We start from the raw sequence: 25,019 nt of genomic DNA, 5'->3' as shown, positions 1-25,019 counted from the left end.
TTTCTGTGTTTTTGATCATTTTTAGACATTTAAAAGCCAACATTTAAACTGCAGTATGCTTGGCTGACGGCGTCTTTAGCGGCTGTTAGCCTGCAGCTATGTCCAGGATTTACGTCAGGCCCAACAGCCTCATCCAAAAGTTATTTTTTGCCATGTCGACGTGTCTCCATATGGCTGTACAGGTGTGAAGGGAGAGAACGTGAAGAATCTATCACTGCCGTTCTCAGCAACACCAGTTAATTTTATTTGTCCCGTCCTCTTTGTTAAGACACAAGGGGCTCAGGGAGTGTGTTGAGTGGAAAATGTGCATGTGGAGGATCAATGGGAAAAGAGTGCACAAAGAAATGAGACCACAAACAGAAACACACCCACACATCACAAATCCACATGCAAGCATTATAAATACACAGCACAAACCCAGGTGGATTTGGTGCAAGCTGTTTCCACTGGCAGCAACCCCCTCCCTCATCCCCGTCCTGTTCAGCAAAGCTGTCACAGCGGCAGCACTCATAATGAAGGGTAAAATATTTTATTCAGATTTATTAATTTGAAAATGAAGCATGCCTGTCGACAGAGGGACAGTTCTTCTCAATCTGTCAACGTGGAGCCACTCTGCGCTGACACCAGGATTCATTTGTCTTGTCGGCTCTGACAGTCGGATTCTCCCAGTGCTCTGCGGAGAGGGATCGCCCAGGGATTTTTGAGCTGGATAAAACACATTCCGACAAGGAACAGCCTCTTTATTAATGCAAATTAGGCCAGAAAAATTCCACTTACAGCTACTTGGCTCCAGAGTCCTGGCTCCGTTCTCTGTGTTTTCTTTCATTTTCATTTTTTCTACTCCATGAAGATGGGGGGGGGGGGGGGGTGTTATTAAAAGCAGCCTCGGTGTGTTTGTGAGAAGTGGGCCTGCAGGAAAACCTGTCACGCCACAGCTGTGACACTTTCCACATGGGGCCTAGACCAAATTTTAGAGCTGTTCCTGCACCTGAGTGTGCCCTCTCCAGGTATTAAAGCACATATTCAAATGATGCATTCTTTCTTCTGAAACAAAACTAAACTAAAACACTCCTTAAGTTTTATTGTAGCTCTGCTGATGGCCCACAGTTCTTGAACCTCTGGTTTTAATCCTGTTTTGCATCTGATGGATTTTCTTTAGCTCACACTAGAGGCCAGACGACTAGCGAACTATGGCCGACTTGTGCCTGCCTGAATGAGAGCAGACGCGTTGTTGTTTTATTTTGCTGAGAGTCCTCTGACATTTATCTCTCTTCACCTGCTCCATAATGGTGATTCAAAGTGACAAGGCCTTCTCTACCCCCTACCCTACCCCACCCTTGTCTTCTCTATGCTCGCCTTCCTCCTGACTCTCTCCTCTGGCACCAGGCTTCCCCCCTCGCCTCTCCGTGCTCATCTATTTCCTCCCGAACTCGCTGCAGCTCCAGATACATGCGTCCTTACCCAGGCTGATATTGGCACCAGGCAAACTAAATTGAAGCCGGTGTGCTGCAGGACCCTTAGAGAGGAAATGGCATGTCAGCCGCCAAGACATTTGAGCAAAAACGTGCATGATGGGATTGCCCTCTCATAATGGTTAAAACGGGGCGGCCTTGCTGATCCTTCAATTACTTAAATGGATGAGATGGGGCAGGAGCGCATGCTGCCACTGTATCTTTACTGTAAGGCTCGGATTAGTTAATTGGTTATCCCCTGGAACATGGTAGAGGCTGTATTTCACTCAAGCAGACGGGAGGCATCACTTATTGAAAGTCCCCTCACTGTCAATACTCTGTAACCCAGAAGGTCTCCTCTCTGGCTTTGTGCAGCGGGTACTCACACTTTCTAGAAAACACAGCAGTTTCTGAGAGTTCCGGCATTAACCTCGAACCTCACAGAGAAAGAAGCTCTTTTATTGTATTTTCATTATTTCCTCTTAGAAAAAACAAAACATCTTGCTTTCAAATGCAGAAATAAAAGAGGACCCCATTCCGCCTCAGTTTCACCCAGTTGGGCTCCGTGGAAGTTTTCTCGCCCTCCCGAGAGAACAGCTCTGCTTGCCATCCCACTTCATCAATTACTTTCATAATTTTAAAAGCCTTTTTTATGTTGTTGTTTTTTTCTCATATAGTAAATGGAGCCATGATTTAATATTTTAATGCATGTTAATGTGTTGTTTAACCTTCTAGCAACAATCAGGCGTCCCTAAAAGGTTAACCTTGAACGTGAGCCAGTGCAGACAGCAGCACAATACCACGTCAGTCTTTAAAAAAAAACATCTTGGTCTAATGGATTAGTGGTTGATTGCACAGCTCCATCTTAAGGTCGTTGTTTATATTGGATGGGCATTAAAACGTGCTTTCTCCATTTTTCCATTCCTGCTCCCCAGGGTCAATGGATCTCTAGGTCAACAAAACGCTGAGTCAGCGTTTGCCTCTTAATTTATCCTGCCTTTCATTAAAGCTTCATTTATGTCGCTAGCAGATCGCCAGCTCAGAAGGCAAACAGGCTCAGTTCAAAGGAGAGAGTGTTCAAAGATCACTGGAGAGATATTCTCCCCGGTGAGACAGATCCTTCTGGATAACCTGTGCTTAAGTTCAGTAAACCGTTCTCCAATAAGAAGACTTTTATTTGGAGTCAATCTGACAAAATGTATACAGAGGGACAGCAAGTAACTTTCAAATCTTAAAAATAAAGATAAGTGCAATAAAAAGCAACACTGCAAGATCTTAAGTGTGCTTCATGATTGGCTGTCAACTTCTGTCATGTGACGTTTTGCATAAATCGCCCTTCAGCGATTGATCTGTGTCAGCCATGTTGAATTTTGTTGACTCCAAAAGTTAATCCGTTGTTGATGTACATCCAGTAAAGACTTTCTACAGGTTTCCTTAATTTGTGTTCAGGGTTTGCTAATGTACAGGGTTGACTCCAGTGACAGATAGATGACTCAGTGCAAAGTTTGAATCACAGGTTAGTAAAGAGCTCCCCAGAGGTGTTTTTCGTGTTTGTAGAGCCATTTTCAAAAACAAAAACGTTTTGGAGATTTTCTTTGTCATACGTGGACAGTTTTGTATAAATTCTCACTTTTGCATCAGCGTTTATTTAAGGTGGACAGTCAGGTAACTACAAAAACCCTTCATCTCATTTGAGATCTTTGTAGTACTACAGTACTGCAATGTTTATGTGTATGTTTATGTTTATTCATTTAGCAGACGCTTATATCCAAAGCGACTTACATTTTATAACCTATAGGGCGTGTTGTGATCTGTGGGGGAAACCGGAGTACCCGGAGGAAACCCACGCATGCACGGGGAGAACACGCAACTCCACGCAGAAAGGCCGCAGCCGAGCCCAGTTTCGAACCTGCAACCTTCGTGCTGCGAGGCAACAGTGCTAACCACTGCGCCACCATGCAATGGTCAAGCCTCACTCTTACCTGTAGTTAATTGTTGTTACACAAACATATACATTTGTTTTATGCGTCTATCTCTTGGTTGTCTTCCCAAGTTTCCTCAGTGTATTCTCCCATCCTCACAACTGTCTCTTTCCCTGTTCCATAACCGCGCAACCACCAGCTCTAAAAAGGTGCATGTGAGATGCCTGCGATACACTCCTATGACAGAAGTTGAGCAATGAGCCTGTCTTGTTCTGGGGCCCCTGCCGGAGCAAAGCCCCCCCTTTGTTCTGTGATGTATTGATCCATTCAGACCTCCTCCCGAATGTACTCTGATGGCACTCGCTTCGCTCAACCAGGCTTATGCCATGGATCTTCCTCTAATACTCACTCTCATGTGGCAGCAGCCTTCAAAGGGAAAAAAACACAGCATTGGTCGAAATATTTATTTTTAAGAAAACCAACTTTGTCATCAATTAAAACCCAGGATTGTTTTACAAAATTCTTCAAACTTTGCTACATCCTGGAACTGGCATGATCTGTAATTCCCACGTTGGTCCCAGTCCAGGACCGCCAACATGCTTTTGGCCCAGGACCAACACTGGAGTTGTCCAATCGTATTGTAGGGATCTAATTTCTCCATAAACTCCTACAAAAGTGCAGAAAAATGTCAGATGTTATCATTCTGCATGAATTCACAGGTTCCAGCAGCTTTTAGAGAATTAAATATAAGATGAATTTCTAACTATTATTGGTAGTGCTTTGAGATGACACGTTGAAACTGGTGTTTTATGGAAGATAATTCCTTTTTATCCAATTGCACCTGGTGTTGCAAACATTATTCTTAATATTCACCCCTGTGTGAATGCAAGAAGGCTTAGCATTACTGCAAGAACTTGAGTCATTTTGAAGAAGATCAAAATAATAACCAAGCAGGTGTTATGCTGTTGGTGTTAGTTCTTGTTCTTTGTTTCCCTTTTCTAGGTGCTCTCTGTTTTGTATGTTTTATTCTTATTCACGTATATTATTTGTTTTCCTGCCGCTCCACTGACATTCAACACGTTGTTCAACTCTCTTTTATCTGTTAATCAATGCAGCGGCTACTTTTTCCACCAACCACCTGCCCAAGAATATGCATACATTTGGTTGCTCATTTCATTTGTTTGCATCCCTGTGCATTCCATTGCACCTGTTGGTTTCTTTATGAATTATTTGGTGTTTGTTCCTTGTTGCCATGTCAGTTGTTTCTGCTTGCATATATATCCAGGTCCATGTTTCCTTGGTCTGCACCTTGGACCTAGTCCACATGTAGCCGGGTTTTTTAAAAAACAAATGTCCGCCCCTCCAAAAACTTGTATCCACACCACCTCGTTTAAAAAAGAAATTCTGTCCACACGTACCCGGATAAATACGTTGTTAAGGACATGCCAGACCTGTAGGCGGCAGTACTTCCCCCGTTCTTAACCTCGTCCTTCGTCTGTGGTCTTCCGCAAGGAGCAGTAATTCCGCTTGCAAAAACAAACAAGCAAAAAGCGCTTGGACAATTGATAAAGCGAGCGCAGCTCTGAGGGCATCCATGCTGTCGGCTAGTGTAAACACAGGTCGCACACGTGATGTCAGCATTTTTTGTCACGGAAAGTGACGTTGCGGACCTTAAAACTCCGGTTTTGTCTGTCCACACGCAGACACCCAAAACGGAGAAAACGCAGATCTTCACTTTGGCCGGAGTTTTTAAAAAGATCCGTTTTCGTGTGAAAAAACTCCGTTTTCGTGTGGATGACAGACCAAAACGTAGAAAAATATCTACGTTTTGGCAGATCTCCGTCTACGTGTGGACAGGGCCTTGGGCTCAAGTTCCACCTTAAAATATGACAACAGGTTGATAATTGGACATTTAACAGTAAAAACCCTAACCCTAGCCTATACAAGACCCCCTTTTTAATAGCTTTATCAAGGAGCATCAAATTATAGCTGACCCTATTTAAAACATGTCTTGGACCATCAACAAACTGCACATGTGCCTACAAGAAGGTAAGGTGATCTCCTCCCCCCTCTCCCCTCAGGATTGGGTTGCATGTTTGAGATCTGACAGCTTTGCTAAGACAGGGTTTCTCACAACTTTCTCATTATAAAGTTTATTCTGAAGTAAAGAGAAAACATCAAGAATTTTGCATGATGCTCATAGTGTAATTATCATGTATTCTCTCTTGGAGCTTGGTGACTCAATATTAACGAAGATGCAAATGATTTTTATTTTAAAGCAATTAATACTACAGTCCTTCAAATAGCAACAACCTTCTAATTAGTCATCATGGTACACATGTGCAGAGATACAAATCTGAAAATAAAGCGAGCAAAGAGCTCCCCTGCAGCGGCTTTAAATCCATCTGTGTTAGAATCATCAGGAGTATATGAGCTTGTTCCAATAGTCTTTTCTCCACATGAGCTAAAAGCCATTCAGGAGGAAAGGGAGGATTTATCGGCACAGACTCATCACATGACGTGACCCAAAGCCTGGAGCAGAAAGGTCTCTCTCCCTCTCAGGTGCCATGGAAACCAGTCCACCTCTCTTTCCTGTCCCTTCGTCCTCCAGTCGCCCTCAGCACTTTTCAGTGAAGTCTTATCAGGCCTGTTGAATGTCTAAACAAGTTTATTAAAAAGCTGTAAGATCCAAAGGGTTCTAACATTTCAGAATTCAAAGCACACAGCCATTTTCTGATCCTTCCTGTGTGTGCTCGGTTTAGGAGGGTGTTCATTTAAGAGATTTACTGGGTTATAAAATGCCCATTACTCAAATATGCTCTTTATAAGAGAACCAGCAGATTGCACTGAATATTGACTTGACACAATCCTCAGTCCTGAGCAGCACAGTGCGATGGGCAGCATCAGAGAAGAAATCTCCTTTTTACTGGAAGAAGAACCAGAACCAGGATGGGCCTTCTGTCTTGACCGATCGGGGTCTGAGAGGACAGAAAAGGCACCCAGATAAAAGAGTAGGAGCAGTCATTATTTCTGTGAAAGATCAACAGATGAAACAAAGTTTATTTGCATCAATAACAATAAAAGATTGACATTAAATTGAAATAAGTCAGCAAAGTTGGAAAATGAGGTCAGTATGTCCTCTAGCAGTCGACGCCTGTTGCAGCATATCTAAAGGGATGAGCCACGGTAACCCAAGCTATTGCAGCGTATTTGCTTTGGTCCGGTCCCGTCTCACTGACGTCACTCTGGGTCCCGCACTGGTAAGGTTTGTTCACATAGACTTCTCAGGAACGTGTAATCTTCGAGCACGTGGGTGGGGCAAAGGACGCACGGAGATGTCCAGGGTGTCTCCCTTAAATTAAACAAAAGTGGTCTTGAGCAGTGTTGCTCTGATATTGTATCCTTTTTTTTTTACCGTGTCCTCTCTGGATGTGAAGCTATCAGAACTGATGTCTGAATGCCGAATACAAGCCTTACAGTTTTTCTCTCACAGGTGGAGCTTCTGCTATAATGCCACGCCTGATAAAAAAAACTTTGTCAGAAATATTTTTGGTGGTTTTAAATTTTAAACGGACACTGAGACAGAAGTGAAAGAGAAACGGTGAGAGACAGGAAGAGGTGAGGGGGGAGTTCACAAAAAAACAAAACAAATAAATGATGAACAAGAATGTAGTTCTGGACCTGCAGAAAGAGAGAAAAAGGGTATTCACAAAATACAACAAAACAAAATTCACTGTTCCCACAACATGAAGATATATAACAATAAGATTATTTGAAAAGCACATGGTAAAATTTCATGTTGCATTTAGTGCCAACCACAGCCCTAGGTAATCTGTTAAATAATCCCCAAGTCCATACTTGTAAGAGCAACATGTGTACATGCGCTTGTGTATGTAAGGTTTCACTATACAAGTGTTCATTAGTGAGTGCGAGGGGCTTCAGACCTTCCCCAAGGAAGTGCAGAAACTGGAGGGGTTCCAAGCCTCAGAGATCCATGGTCTCCCCAGAGCATGGAGACCCCAGGGAAACCGCCACCGGAGAAGCCCCAACCCCCCTCCCTAGAGGCGCAGCAGATTACCCTGGGGGGCACAACTAGCAGCTGCATGAGAGCCCCAGGAGATAATGACGGCAAGTCTTCAGGCCCACCCACAGCCACCCGCCTCAGAGCAGGTCTGGCTCAGTACCCAGCGGCCAAGAACCCAAGGGCACCCAACCTCAGCAGGACCCAACAGAGCCCAGGGATCACGACCCCACCAGGCAGCCACTGGAAGCGACCCAAAAGATGCCAAAAACCTCCAGGCCCCGACTCTGATCATCTGATATTGTATCCTGCTTTGCTGTGTCTGTCCTGGTGCAGCTCAAACCTGGCAGCGCTGTCCGTCCCTCTCGCTTTCTGTGTGTGTGTGTGTGTGTGTGTGTGTGTGTGTGTGTGTGTGTGTGTGTGTGTGTGTGTGTGTGTGTGTGTGTGTGTGTGTGTGTGTGTGTGTGTGTGTGTGTGTGTGTGTGTGTGCGCTCCTCAGAGAGAGACAGAGAAAAAGAGACGGTTTCAGTCAGTGGTGGTGTTTGCTCCACTTTATCCAGTGTCATAATGAATTGCTCATGCGGGAAGCCCTCGGCTGATTCAGCAAGCGAGGGCTCCCCCTTATGTTAGGCATGAATTTGAGCCGGCCAATCAGCTGGCAGTGGGTGTGTTGGACCAGTTCAGCCCCAAGCAGACTGCCTTGGGATGAGGGCTGAAAAAAAATGGCCACATAGTCTGGATGTGCTGATGTGAACACTTCCTACCATATCCAGGGGGAGTGGAGCCACCCAAAGTGTGGAAGCCCTATAACTCATGCAGTAGCCATTCCTGTTTGACTGTGGTTGTTTCTGAGGTTGTTTTGAGGCCTGTAACATCCAGATTGGGACACCATAGGTACTTATTTTTAAAAAGCTCACACACTAAAGGTTGGTTTATGCTTGACACGTCTGCGAGGTTCGCATGGCTCCGCGTGGCAAAATTGCGTCATTTTAACAACCACGCCCCTCCACCGCGCCTCCGCACGTCCCAAACTTTCCGCATCGCGCACCTAGGAAATTTTCTAACCACGCGGACGGTCGAACGCGGAAAAACATGGTGGACCGGTAAGAATTAGTTATGGCAGAGTTTGTAAACACAGACATTTGTTTGATTCAACTCTCAGAGATCACCGTGATCAACATGTTGTTAATAATTCTTGGAGAGAAATAGCTCGCACTGTCGGAAAAGACGAGGACGCTGTTAAAAATGCTGGAATGCCATGTTGTAAACAACAGTAATTTTTACTTGTACTATGGTGTAGTGTTGGATGCATGCTGTAGAGCTCCATGCTGCCCCCTACAGTTTGGGAGAATATTGGCTCACCGCAGAGACAAGCCGCATGAACCATGAACGCTGCAAGTTGTGAAGCGCGTTCCATCCGCGAGCCGCATCACCAAGCGGAAAGTGAATGCGTCAAGCATAAACCAAGCTTAAATCACATGAAAATAATGTACCGTCCTAGCTGACTGACCATGTTTAGGTTCTGGTGCCTTGTGTTTGTTTAAAGCTTCAGTTCATAAAATCTAGAATCAGAGTTAACCTAAAGCCCAAAAATGTGTCTGTAACAGCAGCTGTTCTTGCTTGCACCATTTGAAAAAGGAAATAATAAAATCTTACTCTGAAAAATATCTCACTCAAGAAGGCCTTTCTTTCTTTTCACCAAAATTTATGTTTTTTAGCCAAAATAACATTTGCCATCTTGCAAAACAAATCAGGTAAACAAAACAACGTTCTGCTAAATGAACGAATGAAACCAGGTCAAACATGGAATTCCTCCTGAAAAGCGTCATGAGTAGATTTAACACACCACTTTAAGGAGCTGAGGTGACTTGAGCTGTTTCTTATGATTTATTTTCCGTCTGATTTTGTCCTCTGCTGGTGCCCTTGAGGCTCTGCAGAGCAGAGGTGGGAGAGCTAAATGTGTTGTGTCCTACACCTGGGCGTTATATTTGCCATCACAGTAAGCCTCCCCTTACTTAATTATTTTTAGCTGTGACGTTCCAACAGAATCCCACTTGGACAGATGGCATCATGCTATAGAAAATAACACCTGCAGTCCTCAGGCAATTATATTTTTGTAAATCTTTTTACACTCTGTTGTATAACTTACATCAAGCAGGCATAGAATAAGTGAAGATCGCTGCCTTCCTGAGTAGCCTGGAAGTATCAGGTTTTATTTAAGTTTCTACACGGCCTTCTAACACAACTAAGCAGTTGTTGGGCAGTCATATGGATGTTGGTGTAACAGAGAGCCCCTCAGGTATTCTCATTATTCTACTGCTGAGCAGATGGCTAGGAAACGTACCACACTAACCATTATCAATCATACATATTCTGCACCCAATTTACATAGCTGCTGCTTTGCAGCAGATCCTACGGGAAGAGCCACCAGCTCCAAGATAGCACTACAGCACCACCTGAGGCTCAAGGAGACAGTCGGCGATGTCACTGCCACCGCACCTCAATCTCAGAGATGTAGAGGCGGTGTTCAGAGGAATTCCAGTGGGTGCAGTCCAGCTGTACATTTTAGGGGGAAATCTGCAGCTTAATGATTTTTAAATGATCTAATATCATTCAGATGTTGTACCGTGAAACTGTCTCAGAAAAAGTGGAACGTCCAGGAATATTTGCACAGACCGTTTTGAACTAATCTGAGAAACTGACATGGACTGCACTCAAACCTTTAGGAAATCCTCTTGTCTGAGTCAGCATCTTAATAGTTTGAAAACAAAGCTAAAACCTTTCAGGAAGAGTTGAGGCTGTTACTGTCAATCAGCATTTCTGAATCTTTTATATTTTAGTGAGACTTTGCCCAGTTTGGTGATATAAAATACCTTAGTGCACCGTTATGAATTAAATTTGGTAGTTTTTCCTTTGTTATGAATGTGGATTTTTAATCTGAAATGATTCTGGACCTGTGTTTTATCTCACATGTTTAGTCTACCCTGCTTGGCAAGAGTTTTATATACTTTCACTGATTTTAGCAAAGTGGTAATATGATGTAAAATGTAGACAGAAAGTTTATTGGAGGTGGAACTAAAACCAGCGCATAACAGAATTTATGAATGTTATCACACTATTGTCATATACAAGCTGAGGTGGAGAGAGTTCCCTCCTTTAAGTTTCTCGTCATTTACATCTCTGAGGATCTGTCATGGACAATCAATACCACTGCCTTGGTCAAAAAAGCACAACAGCAGCTGCACTTCCTGAGAGTCCTGAAGTGGAATAGGCTGCAGACCAACCTCTTGGTGTCTTTTTATCGAGCAGTCATTGAGAGCGTGATGACTTACGCTATCCCTGTGTGGTACGCGGGGTGCACAGTAGCTGATAAAAACAGATACCAGAGGGTCATTAGAGCGGCGGAAAAGGTGATTGGATGCACCCTTCCCTCCTTGGACACTATCGCCCTGCAGAGGTGTCTCACTAGAGCAAGGACCATCTCCAGGGACATTTACCACCCAAACCACTACCTTTTTGCCATGCTGCCATCTGGGAAAAGATTCAGATCCCTCAGCTGCAGGACCGACAGACTGAGGAAGAGTTTCTTTCCCTGGGCTATTAGAACCCTGAATGGACAGAAAAATCAACTCTATTGATATTATTTATTGTATTTTGTAATGTTTTTGTTTTTATTGCATGGTGCATATTGTACTTGTTTTAGCTATTTTTCTTAGTATTTTTAGCGGATGCCTAATGTGAAGCTCTTGGAAATTTCGTTGAATGGACAATCATTTAATGACAATAAAGGATATCTAATCTAATCTAATCTTTTAAAAACATGGCAACACACAAGTATAGGAGCTTCTGAAAAATGCCTGCTTCACTCATGTTTTCATATTACAGATGTTTGTTGTGCTATTAAGGGCCAAACCTAAATGGATATTTAAATAGATATTGCCACTTTGAAGCTTGTCCTTTTCTCTCAATATGTTCATAAACAAGTGGTGTTTTTAATGAAAACAGGTGATGTAAAAGTAATTGGTTTTACCAAAAAGCTCTGTTAGGTGCGCAGACCTTCTCATTTATGTCCTGTTGTGTGTTTATACTGGAACATTAAAAATGTTAATAGAGCACCAGTGTAAAGGTAATTTAACGACATTTTTAAGAGTATTGAACTGGCTGGTTGGGGGCACAGTAACCAGCCAACCAAAAAATAGAAGGCCATTCAGAAACAATGACAGTCACAGTTTTTGAAATAGATTTTATTACTGTATTCACTTCCGTTTTGACTCTACAGTTTTTGATTATTGTATTTTTTAAATTAATTTATTTATTTTTTTTGTATCTTACTGAGGATTTTGCAGGAACTTCTTTAAAGACTGCAGATACTCTATTTCCAGTAAACACAAAAACACTGATGTGACCCTGCAGTCAGATGAAGCAAGTTAAAATACCTTTGTTATTCCTCTTTAAATGTATTTTACTGAATTGATCATGTTGACAGGTCCCTGTATGATTGTGTCAGAGCTTGGTCCGCATTGCCGGCAGTAAGTCGGGCTCGTTCCCAGTGAGAGTTGGACTCCGCCAAGGCTGCCATTGTCACAGATTCTGTTCATAACCTTCATGGACGGGATTTCTAAGGTGTTGAGGGCATCTGTTTTGGTGGCCTGAGGATCAGGTCTTTGCTTTTCGCAGATGATGTGTTCCTGTTGGCTTCATCAGAACATGATCTTCAGCTTTCGCTGGAGTGGTTTGCAGCCGAGTGTGAAGCAGCTGGGATGAGAATCAGCTCCTCTAAATCTGAGACCACGGTCTTGATACAAAAAAGGGTAGAATGCCTTCTCCGGGTCAGGGATGAGGTCCTGCCCCAAGTGGGAGAGTTTAAGTATCTCGGGGTCTTGTTCACGATTGAGGGAAAACTGGAGTGTGAGATCGATAGGCAGATTGGTGCTGCATCTGCAGTGATGCAGGTGTTGTCCCGGTCTGTCGTTGTGAAGAGAGAGCTGAGTCAGAAGGCGAAGCTCTCGATTTACCGGTCAATCTACGTTCCTACCCTCACCTATGGTCATGAGCTTTGGGTAGTGACCGAAAGAACGAGATCGCGGATAAAAGTGGACGAAAGGAGTTTTCTCCGCAGAGTGTCTGGGCTCTCCCTTAGAGACAGGGTGAGAAGCTCGGTCATCCGGGAGGGGCTCGGAATAGATTCGCTGCTCCTCCACATCAAGAGGAGCCAGTTGAGGTGGCTCGGGCATCTGGTCAGGATGCCTCCTGGACGCCTCCCTGGTGAGGTTTTCCGGGCATGTCCAACTGAGAGAAGACCTAAAGGTAGACCCAGGACACGTTGGAGGGACTATGTCTCTCAACATTTTTACATACAGCTGTATCAGGTCCCGCCCGCCCGTGTCTTTGTGGTCCCCAAACCACCATCCTACCGTCAAGAGGGAGGGGTAGGTATGGCGTTGGTGTGCATGCTTTGTGCTGTTATATTTAGGCTTGTGTGAGGAACCGCCAGCATCCCCACCCACCCCTCTTTTTGTGTCAAAATATAAATAATACTATCTTACATCTTGTAAATGGCTTCCTCAACAGCCTTGTGTTTCAGAATGGGTGACCTCATGGCCAGACCTAGTGCAGCTTTGTTCAATTCAATTGAAAAATACTTTATTAATCCCAGAGGGAAATTGATTGCTGTAGTAGCTCAGAATAATAATAATAATCAAGTCATCAAAGAGTTATAGTATATTACAATGGCTGTTGGCAGGAAGGATCTCCAGTAGCGGTCAGTGTTGCAGCGAAACTGAAGAAGCCTCTGACTGAAGACACTCTTCTGTTGTTGGACAGTCTTGTGAAGAGAATGCTCAGGGTTGTCCATAATTTTCTTGATTCTTTGGAGAATCCTTCTTTGCATTATCTCCTCCAGCGGTTCCACAGTCGTCCCCAGAACAGAACCAGCCTTTTTAATTAGGCTGTTGAGCCTTTTCAGGTCCCTGCTTCTGATGCTGCTACCCCAACAGACAATGGCTGAAGAGATTACACTCTCAACAACAGACTTGTAGAAGATCTGCAGCATCTTGCTACAGACATTGAAGGACCTAAGCGTCCTCAAGAAGTGCAGTCTGCTGTGTCCCTTCTTGTAAACGGCTTCGCTGTTCTTTCTCCAGTCCAGTCTGTTGTCCAGGTGAACTCCAAGGTATTTGTATTCCTCAACCACCTCCACTTCTTCTCCCATGATGGAAACAGTGTTTGACTCCACCCTGTTTCTTCTGAAGTCTAAAATCATCTCCTTTGTTTTGTTCACGTTCAAGGTCAGATGATTGTTTCCACACCATGCCACAAAGCGCTCCACCAGCTCTCTGTACTCAGCTTCCTGTCCATCTCTGATACACCCGACAACTGCAGAGTCATCTGAGTATTTCTGTGGATGACAGGTCTCTGATTTGTACTGGAAGTCTGAGGTGTACAGGGTGAAAAGGAATGGTGAGAGTACAGTCCCCTGTGGTGCTCCAATTTTACTGATCGCCTGGTTTGATTGCTTGTTGCATTCTACTGTGTGTTCTGGGCAACGAGTCTCTAGGGCGTAGTCCCTGTTGAAACACTTCACATACACGCATATGTACTGCACATACACCCATAAATATCCTATACATTATCCTGTAAGTACCCTTGACTTACCTTGTTGGTACCTCCATAAGGACCAAGTACCCTAGTAAGTATCGTGTACTTACCTTTATAAAATTGTGTCAGCATTACACACTGGTGTTCTGAGGGCATTAAAGATATTTCACTGAACAAATGCCCTTCAGGCAGAACTCTACAACAGGACAGGAATAATCTATAAATCATACCGAAACGCACTGTAAAAGCATGTGAAACATCACAGCGCATAAATTTGTGTCAAGATTATCTGTTTAAAAATCCACACTTTTACATGGTGTATTAGCATGCAGTAAAAATTCTTTATAGAGTACTTGTAACATTTAAGGTTAATGATATTTTCCACATAAATGTCATTGGATATTCTTTTGTTTTTAAAACAATGTTTTTAAACGTTATGTTGTTAAAATGCAATAAAGAAAATTTGTGAAATTTTATATTAGAGATGTCAGTGTGCCAATGAAATCTTTAATCTTTCAGCATTTCATAATGATAATTTACGTTTCATGCTTTAATCGTGTCACACATTCATATATTCAGGCCAGTGATTTGCACAGCAGTGTTCATACTTTAGTTCCACACTGTAGCTTATTTTCCCTCCCCTCCCCTACCTCCCCCATTGCCACTGAATGGCTCTTGGTGGAGGGGAGCAGCAACAATGAGGCTGCGCTGGGCCTGAAGGGCACTTTTCAGCCTGGCCAGACACACTCGGGCCTTTGCTGCTTGGCTGCGTGACATGGGTCACCGCTTTACATTAGGAGGACTCTGCCAAAGTCAGCCAAGCGGAGCACTGCAACATACCTGGAAATGAATGAACAAAATCAATGTGCATGCTACAGCAAAACAACTGTGTTTTTATTATTGAAAGAAACAGGATTTTTCACTTTTTTAATGTGTGTTATTTTGGCAAAGTTCTGAAATAAAATGGTCACAATATCCACTCTCATGGCAACCAGAGGTTCTCTCGAAGTGTAGAATGGGTCGTGGATTACCAGCTGAAGGAGACCCTTGTGGAACATTTTCATTGGAAAAAGTATTAACACCATGGTGAAGCATGGCTTTAGTAGTTGTATGGAGTGCGAAATGTGTCACAGAAGGAAGTTAAGTGCTTGCCCCGTAATCAGAAGGTTGCAGGTTCGAGCCCCGCTCGGTTTGTCGCTGTCATTGTGTCCTTGGGCAAGACACTTAACCCCCCTTGCCTGCTGGTGGTGGTCGGAGGCACCGGTAGCGCCTGTGCTGGGCAGCCTTGTGTCTGTCAGTGTGCCCCAGGGCAGCTGTGGCTACATTGTAGTTCATCCCTACCAGTGTGTGAATGTGTGTGTGAATGGGTGAATGACTGATTGTGTTGTAAAGTACCTTGGGGGGTTCCAGGGCTCTAGAAGGCACTATATCAAATACAGGCCATTTACCATTTACCGAGGTGTTCTGCTGCTAAATATGTGAGTGCGTCATGAATGGAGGACTCAGGAAAATACGGCGGTTTGGTGAGACAGATGGTCCAATAGTTGCTTTTCAGTCCATGCCCAGGCCGTGTTATTGGTAGAGGTTTTTAGACAAATGCAAGAGAATCGCTTTATTAATTAAATTGTTAGGAGGTATGGACGTATTTTTAAAGTTAAAATGTTTTCCAAATTTGCTATTACAGCTTTAAAGGAACTTCCGACCGGGCCCTGACCTGAACCAGTACCCATAAAATTTAATGTATGTACTTAAACAACCTTTATACTCACTCAATTGCAGGACTCTGCTAAAGATTGAGACCTTCCTTGAGAAAGTTATTTTTGAACACTTCTCAGGTTTGCAAATAATGTGGTTAAATCAAAGTTTAGTCATGGTTCAACAAAGGGGCAGTTGCTTTTTCACGTATAGTGAGAGTTATTTGGAAAACTTTCCCTTAATACAAGAAAACATGATGGCACTTGTATCTACTGAACAGAATAAATCTGTAAGGTGGAATGGAGTTTTTTCACAGAAATATAGAATAGGTCTGTATCAGAAGGTGATTCTCTAACTACCATGTTGCAGGATTTTTTTTCCAACCTAAATTTCTCTTACAGTTTTTGGGCTTTTGTGCGCCACCCTGATATAATGATTGGGCCCCCTTCGAAACTTTCTGGAGACACCCCTGTCTTTGGCAGGTAACCAGCAGTTCCCAACCGTTTTTCCACAAGGACCCCCTTTTTTGTGTCAAACGAGCCAGGGCCCCCCAACCCCAACTCTTGTCCCACACATTAAGAGTGATTAATTACAAAACTTTATACAGGCATACAGCATTAAAACTCATATGCAGAGTCATACTATTAGGTGTGTTATTGGTATTTTATAAATGCAATTTTTTACAAATATAATCTTTATTACCTTGCAACCTTAGCACCAGGGGCGTGTCCAGGGAGTGGCCTGGGGTAGCACATGCCAAACCTTAGAAGCTGATTGGCCACCCCAGGTGCCACCCTACTAAGTTCCAGTTTAAATTGAATTTACATTGTCGACAAAAGGCTTGAGTTGTAAACTCCAAAAATAGTGTGTGGTAGCATGCACCTTTAACATTGTCTTCTAGCCCAGGCCTACAGAACATTTCTGTGGTATTAATATTATTTATTATTTTTTCATATTCACATAAATAGTATTTAGTCCCACTCAACTCCAGTCGGTGGCAATAATGCAACAAGAAGTGACTTGCTAACCACCACAAAACTAGAAGATGAATAGAAAAAAATGGTGATTGTGCAATGTGAAACTCCAAAATTCACTAGAAAGTAAATAAACAAACGATTTGTGTAAATATATAAATAAGCATAACCATTGGTGCCACCCATGCATAAGCAAGTGCCCCACATGGGCCACCCCATTTTAAAAGTCCTGGACACGGCTCTGCTCAGCACAGACAAAATAGTTGGGATTCCTTGTAATCTTGTGGGGACCCGTTTGGGGGGTCAAGGACCCTATCCACTGACCTAAACGACTTGCCCTCTCCACACGTCTCAGTCATGTTCATATGTTGATGTGAAATGAAGGATATCCATCACTCACTTCTTCATCACACTTCACACTTAGCCTCCTCTGATGGACTTTTTCAGGAGATGCACCTCAAGGTGGGGCTAAATCCAGCGCATTTCCAATCATGGGGAGTGGGCGGAGCCCGAGTCCCGTGCTCTTTGCGCTTTGCTGCCGCCTTCCAATCCAGCTCTGGATATGAAATAAAGCAAGAGGATGGACTGAGTCAAGTAAATTCCTTTTTATTTCTCACCGTCACTTTTTTTTCCAATTAAAAAAAAAGAGGGACAGTGTTTTTGGACCTGTGCGTGCCCGTCAGTAGTTGAGAACAGCTGTCGTTCCGGTCCGAACCCACAGCCCACTCCAGAAGCGCTTCAGATCACATTTCTGCTCCGACCAGCTGAGCTGAAGCGGCTCTTCTCCGCAGCCAGTTTTTTGTTTTTCTGTTCGGTGAGAGCCTCTGAACGCTCCCGCGAAGAAAAATACACCAGAAATTAAAAAAAATAATTTTTTTTAAACAAAAACACAGCGCAAATTTCGGGATTTCCTTCCTTTCCGTGCTCCATTTTTCTGCTTCTTTTTTTATTGTATGTATTTTTGCAGGATTTTAGCAGCAAAGCCGCCACAGAGATTTAGATAAGACTCGCAGGGTGTCAGAAGAAATGGACGAGCAGCCGAGGCTGATGCACTCTCACACGGGGGTGGGCATGGCGGGGCACCCCGGTCTGCCGCAGCACATGCAGGACGGCACCGGAGGCTCGGACGGAGACGGCAGGAAGCAGGACATCGGAGACATTCTGCAGCAAATCATGACCATCACGGACCAGAGTCTGGACGAAGCTCAGGCCAGGTACACCGGCGGCAAGCTGTCAGCGCGAGGCTGAACAACTTATTTATATTCACATAGATTACATTTTAATTAAGATGTAATAACACTTCAAATATTACAGCAACTTTTTAATCTCGTGTAGACAAATAATTAAAATAAAATAAGCTTTTGGCAAGATGTCAGATCATAGAATAAAATAAAACTTCAATTCAGAATTAAAATAACTTGGAAATAATTAAATTAAAACAAAATAATGTGTAAAATTTCTCAGAGGGAAGTGCAAAGTGTTATTATAAGAAAAAAAAACTGAAACACTTGAAGCCTCACATGAAAACATTGGCTTTATATTCTGTTCAGCATAGACCAGTGATTTGTAGAGGACTGGATTTAGTTTAAAATGCTTTATTTTTATTATTATTATTATTATTATTTAAATAGAGGTAAATTAACATTAACATTGAATTTTATATTCATCAGCTCCTGATTGCTAGGGTAAATAATAATGCTCAACAAACAAACGCTGATGGCTTCGGAGGTAAATTTATTCTCACAAATATAGAGAAATTTTCCATATTGGCTACAAATTCTAACCACTGATACAACATTTTAAAAATATGCATTTTAATTACCTATAAAACAACTTCGGCAAGTGCAAAACAATACAGAACACTGTAGTACACACAATAACAGGTGCTATTTTATTTGTATTTATGATTATTTTATTTGTCCAAATCATATTTGATACTGAATAATTAGTTGTGGTCCAAATTAGCAGAAGTTGTCATTTATTTTTGCTCATAAATCCTTCGGTATTTTGCAGGAAACACGCTCTGAACTGTCACAGAATGAAGCCAGCTCTTTTCAACGTCCTGTGTGAAATCAAAGAAAAGACAGGTATGTCCAGCTTTGTTTCTGCGGCACCACCACGCATCCTCGGCCGGGCCAGCTGCTGGTCTGATTTTTCCTGACTCGTCAGATGTTTTCCTCCCGTAGCCGCCGTGCTTCTTTACCTCCAACGGTACTTTTCATTTTAGTATTATGGGTGAAGCTGTTCAGAGCCTGCTGAGTAAAAGGGTCACAAACCGACCGCGGTCTCCTTGTGAGTTAACTGTCAGGTCTAGTGAGAACGTCTGTCTCCGTTGTGTTTTGTGTTTCTCTATTAAAGCAGCGTGTCAGCAGAATAATTGCTCAGAGGGAAATAAAGCAACAAAGTCATGTTTTCACATCCCGCCCCATCCGCTGTGACATTTTAAAAATTGGCACTGACAGAATTCAGTGGACTTCCAGCTGACGTTGTGCATCCCGTCTGTGGTTCCTTGGTTTCCCCTCAGAAACGTTCCCCGATGAGATAACGAGTTGCCAAAGAGTGTGGGTTTGCTGCAAGAGCTGCGCTCTCGGTGTGTTTCACACTCATTAGTGCGCAAAATCAAACAGAATGAGTGAGGCAGAGGAGCAAGAACGTTTAAACTGTCTGCTAAGTTATTCTCACTCAAACTTGACCTTTTGTGATGGTGGATGTTTGTATTGGTGTGTTTGTGTCATGCCACCCTCACCTGTTGCTTTCATTTGCTCAGTGCTTACCTGCTGCCTTATCTGGTTCGATGTGGCCTTAATCTCGGGAAGGCATGTAGGTGTGTGTGTGTTTGGGAGAGGGGGCATCTTTTGGAGACCTTTCTCTGGTCTTGGCAAGATTTTCGGGTGGGAAGTGACACAGATATGCACAGTGTTTAACTCCCTGCAGCTCCTCAGAGTTCATTCAGAGTTCGGCTCTGCTGAGAGTGCAAAGTGACTCGGATCGCTTCCTGCCTGCACTCCCTTTCTCTTTCCTTCTCAGCTGCTAACCTGTTCACGGTCAGCGTGTGGAAATGTGTCCTGTTGGACATTCAACATTTAAATTTATGCTGCTTCAAATCGGTGTTTGGAGTTAGTGTTCAGATAGTTTTCAACAGTGATTTTCTCCTCAGGTAAATAAAACCTTGACTCAGTTAGAAAATAACCAAATCGTCATGAACGCTACCCCGAGGAATAACTGTGCGCCTTTTGTCTGTTTATGCTGCTCGGTCAGGTTGGGTGGAAACAGACTACAGCACGTAGAAAAGTACCAACACCCCTCTCATTGCATAAAACTGCAGAACAGTTAGATTATTACAGTCACTTTAAAAAAGTTGGGTGATGCAGAGGTTAAGAAAAACTAGACATTTTTAAAAAATATGCACTTTGGCTCAAATTTCAGCACCAGTTTTAGTAGAGTTTGCATATTTGGAGCCTTCTGGATGTTATTGTATTTTGTTACTTAACAGGTTGTTAACATTACCTTCCACCCGACAGATCTGTGGATTTTGAAGGCAAAACGTGACATAGAAATTATACTTTTTTATTTGTCTAGTTCAAAACTAACATTTTCATTTATTAAAGCAACATTTTACTTCTCGTGGCCATAGTTGATCTAAGTCAGGTCTTTTCTAGCAGAAAGGTCAAATTATAAAACCTGATACGGTACTACGGTGACTTTAGCTTTGGTTGTAATTGGGGCTAGATTGATGCATCAGGCCGATATTTACCATCTTTAAAACATCACATCTGCTGACCACCTTAGTAAAGCCCATTTAAAGTCAAGCACGTCAGTGATGCTTCAGAATGTACTTTAAACAATATTAATGTTTCGGAATAACATCTGCACAATACATGGTCCAGTTTTGATTATTGAATACTTGGTCAGTTAATTGATTTATTTTAATTAATTGATTAATTGATTAATTGCACAATGTTGGTTCAATTTAGCATTACTTGGTCAGTTAATTTATTTTTTTGATTAATGTATTAATTGATTAATTGCACAACGTTGGTTCAATTTAGCATTTGACATTTTGTTAGTGACATTTCAGCCTGCAAATAAAGTGGAAAACGTCTAAATATCGGCTATGAACATCGGCAGCACGTACCGACCATTGGCTGATCGTGATTGGTCGACCTCTAGATGTAATGATACGGTCAGTATGACCCTTCTGACATGAATGTCTCCCGCATAGAGTGTTTGGGGGTGTGTGAACCGAAGCAGCGGAGTATTTAACCACGTGGTACCTGGAGCACCCGTAAATGCATCAGGACGTTTGGATATAAGCGACTCTTGAATGTTTAAGCTATGAATAAGCGGTTCTCTGAAGCTGTGTCTCTTCGGAGCTTCAGTTGAGCTGCTGGAACTTGTGCACACAGATCGTGTACTGTGTGTGTGTGTGTGTGTGTGTGTGTGTGTGTGTGTGTGTGTGTGTGTGTGTGTGTGTGTGTGTTTTCTTGCTAGTGTATTTTTTTCCATGGCTGGCCGTCCCTGGAGCAGCCAACAGCACCTGCAGGACACAATGCTGGCGCTGATCTAGAGCCTGAACTTGTGACCCGAGCTGTGTGTTTTTGCTGGGATGAAGTGAGGGATGGCCGACAGAACCATCTGCTAGTGTAAACAAGTGCAATAGCGGAGGAAAGAGGAAGGAAGGAAGATTGTCTTTAAAGCACGGCCTCTGTTTTCCTTTTATGTCCGTACAGTTCTTTATTCTGTTTCATTCCGGGCGTATTCAGGCTGTTCTACTTAAAGCAACGTGCCAGGAAACACTCCTCAAAAGAGACACAATCTACGATTTTTAGGTAAAACTCAACGTTCGTGTGTGTTTGGTCGCTAAAGTCTGTTTGACTCAGCTGTTTTAAAGCCGTGAATCCGTAACGTCACTTTAACTAAATGTAGGCAAACAAAGAGAAATGTAAAAAATCTGTTGGTCCCATATTTTAAAGTTTGGACTGTTTTGTCTGGGTCATCATTACCATCACGTTTTGATTGATGAAAAGGGCTCTTTAGATAAGCAAACACTTGACAAACAGATTTGGAAAATGAGCTGCTTTGACCTCTGTAAACACTCCATCAACACCATAAATCTCCAGCCGTGTCAAACAAAACCACTTCTTGACCGAGACGCTACGTGAACGCACCGCTTTGACTCACTGTTTAATTTCTTTCCTCTCAACCTCAACAAAAGGCCCGCTTTCTCGTGGCGCGTTTGTGTAGTGTACGGTTTCGAGCCCGGGGGATCCTCCATTTACAAAAACGACGGGCCGAGTGATGTAATGTTGTTTTTTGGAGGTGAAACCGGGTGTCGCGCAGGGGGCAGCTGAGCAGTGTTTGACAGGATGAAATGAGCCACAGCTCTGATTATGAAAGGTGCGTGGAAGCCCGTTGACTCGTCAGAGCGGCGGCGTGCTTGTGTTACAGCAGCTGAACTCAGATCCACTCTCTGAGACTCTTGTTGAGGTCATCAGTTATTACGTAACCTTAGAGAGCTTGAGGGAAGATGAAATGTTGAGACGATGGACAAAAAACTTGGTTCAGAACACAATAAGTTATTAAGTTGTAATTATTTTATGGTTTAGACTTTTTATTTCTGGTTTTTCTCTTTTTGTGTTTTTAGAAATGCAACAAACAATATGAACACCTTAATCTGCGATTTAATCATCACATTTGCTTTTCCCCGGCTGCGAATGCCCCAGCACTAAACCCTAAATCACACCAGATCAGATAGTTTTAATTTTAGTTTTGTTCATCATAAAATTAAATAATTGTAATCTTTCATTTATAGTCCTTCAAATTTAATTGTAATTAGCCAAAAATAGTAAAAGCAGATCCACGCTGTCTAAAAATTACAAATACAGTGCTTTTTCTCTTTAAAACTCTGAGCTTTCCCATTAAAAACATTTGGGGCAGGATGGGTTGTAATTAAATGTAATGTAATAAAAATCATCTGTAAATAATATTAAAACTATCGTTATAAAGATAATGATCATGTAAAGTAATGACGTTTGACCTCTTACTTCAACATCCCAATATTTTCCATAATTTATTTATTTATTTATTTATTCGTTTTTATTTATTTATTTATTTATTTATTCAGCTTAGAAATAGGACCAAAGTCTGGTCTACGTAGTATTTGACCCTTAGGTCGAAAGGTTGTTTAGTAAAATTAAATCAGGTTTTTATGTTTATAAGTGAAATTGAATTGACTCAGCATCACCACAGGTTTTATTAGTTTGTGGACCGGCGAGGAGATAAACTGATGTAATAAAGAGATCCGTAAACAAACGTTTTCAGTAAAAGGCGTAGTGTTTAGCTATAGAGTCTAGACCGTCATCTGCCAAAGCAAAAATCATTTTGCTTTGCATGTTTGATGGACTTCCCCATTGGCTGACATCCGTAGTGGTGAGTACATCGCATTATTTGTTGTCCAATAGCTTGTGGAGACCATAGATCCTGCCCCATGACGGAGAGCTATCAATGTGCCATGGCCAGACTATATGATCATATGTAGGATATGCTACGAGTGTTTGTAACTGATTGTTTTAGTGTTAGAATCAGATGAGCTGTTAACTCTTTCTCACAGCTGTAGTTAGGGATGGGTACCGAATTCGGTACTTTTTAAGGTACCGACCGAATTCCATAGTACCGAGCACCGATTCACTTCATTTGAAGCGGTGCCTCGTTTCGGTACCCGTCCTTCACAACGAGAACTTGCCTAGACAGCTGCGCATGCGCAAGAGCGTTATGTCATCGGTCGCTGCGAGCCAGTTGTAAACAGAGCAGCATGGTAGAAAGAACGCATGCTAACGCTTGGGTCCACTTCACTAAATGTGATGGGTAACTGGGTGATGATGAAACCAGCGACAACGATCTAAGTGAGACATCCTCATCTTAATCTGCTCCGGTAGGTAAATAAAATGTTTAAGTTAACGTTAGCTTGATGTGTTAGCTTCCGTTTCACTAATGGTGCGTTCACTTTCTCCTCGGAACTCCGAAGTTTGGCTCCACTTTACTAAATGCGACGGGTGATTGGGTGAAGATGAAACCAGTGACAACGATTTAAGTGAGAGGCATCATCGTTTAAATCTGCTCCAGCAGCTAAATAAACTTTTTAAGATAACGTTAGCTTGATATGTTAGCTTCCATTGCTACCATTGTTATCATCTAATGGTGCGTTCGCTTTCTCCTTGGAAATTCTAACTTCCCAGTAGGAAAAATCAATTGAAAAAGGACGGTAAAAGGAATGAAGATACACAGTAAATTTAGTTCACAGTAAAGATGTTTGCTTCAGTTTAATTATCAGCTTATAAAACTACAAGGACGATGTTACAATACAAACAGTTGTATGTTACTTATCGTGATATTTATCAAATATGGTTATATATTGAGAAAAATATATATTTAATTATAAAAGACAATTAAAAATATTAAACACTCAAAATTATCGAAAATTGGTACCGCTAAGTGCCGGTATCGATTCGTAGGTACCGGGAATTAGTACCGGATCGATTCAAATGTCAAAGGTACCCATCCCTAGCTGTCGTAAACCAGCAGGTACAGGTAACAAGGGAATGTCAGGGGGTCAGCTGGGGCCTTCTCCCCACTAGTCAGGCCCCGCCCTCTCCCTGCTTTAGTTTTAATGCGCAGAATCTTTTTTTCACTGTATTTGATGCAGAATCACAATCACAGCATCATCAGTCAATGACAGCGGAGTAAATGGTGAGTTAATATCATTACAGTACAGAACAATGTGCTTACATTAGACATTATGCAAATTGTCAGCTTCCTAATTGATACGTGTTAATCATATTAAGGAGCTTAATTATAGAAATCTTACTGGTAATTAACACTGACATCAAAGAGAAGTGATCAGTTTTTTTGTTCCAAAGGAGGTTACTGTCGTCCAAATGAGTAGGAAGCACTTTTTAGATTTTAAATGATGTATTTTCTAACCTGGCGAGGGATTTTTTGGTTTTTTCTTGAAGACCAGCAGAAAGCAGTTTGTGGAGAAAAAAACCCTCATTGCTCTAAGCAGTTGAGTCGGTGCTGAAACTAGAGGAGAAAGGTGAGATTTGTGAAAGAGTTCATTCTTTCGGCAGACAGTCACCTCCCACGCTCGATGCTGCAGTTTACCTCCATCAGAACTCCATGGAGCCCCAGTCCCTGCCCTTCTCCTTTATTATTTTCACACCAACCTGCTTAATATGTTACGGATTTAATCAAGTCCGCAAATTTGTTATGCACGTTAAATTGAACATGTAGTGGCACATGTGGATGTGGTTGCCATACCAACCCCCCCAGGAGTTCATTTTCCGTAATGTACTGTTTGGAA

General features: G+C 42.5%; 1 protein-coding gene across 3 annotated transcripts in view; it reads left to right on the top strand.

Annotated features, from left to right (window-relative positions):
• The first annotated feature begins 17,299 nt into the window (after positions 1–17,299).
• Positions 17,300–25,019, top strand: part of LOC107387365 (pre-B-cell leukemia transcription factor 1) — a 105,305-nt gene continuing 97,585 nt past the window's right edge. For 2 of the 3 annotated variants that reach the window (XM_015962300.3, XM_015962301.3), the window contains exons 1-2: positions 17,464–17,874; positions 18,674–18,747. In XM_015962300.3, coding sequence (XP_015817786.1) covers positions 17,687–17,874; positions 18,674–18,747 — 262 coding nt within the window. In that variant the 5' untranslated portion in view covers positions 17,464–17,686. Of the gene's footprint in view, positions 17,875–18,673; positions 18,748–25,019 lie in introns of all 3 variants that reach the window. The other variant, XM_015962299.3, reaches the window with a different exon arrangement.

The sequence above is a fragment of the Nothobranchius furzeri genome, chromosome 16, assembly GCF_043380555.1.
Source record: "Nothobranchius furzeri strain GRZ-AD chromosome 16, NfurGRZ-RIMD1, whole genome shotgun sequence".
NCBI lineage: Eukaryota > Metazoa > Chordata > Actinopteri > Cyprinodontiformes > Nothobranchiidae > Nothobranchius > Nothobranchius furzeri.
Note: the sequence above shows the minus strand (reverse complement) of the source record. Positions and strands in the feature narration are given on the sequence as shown.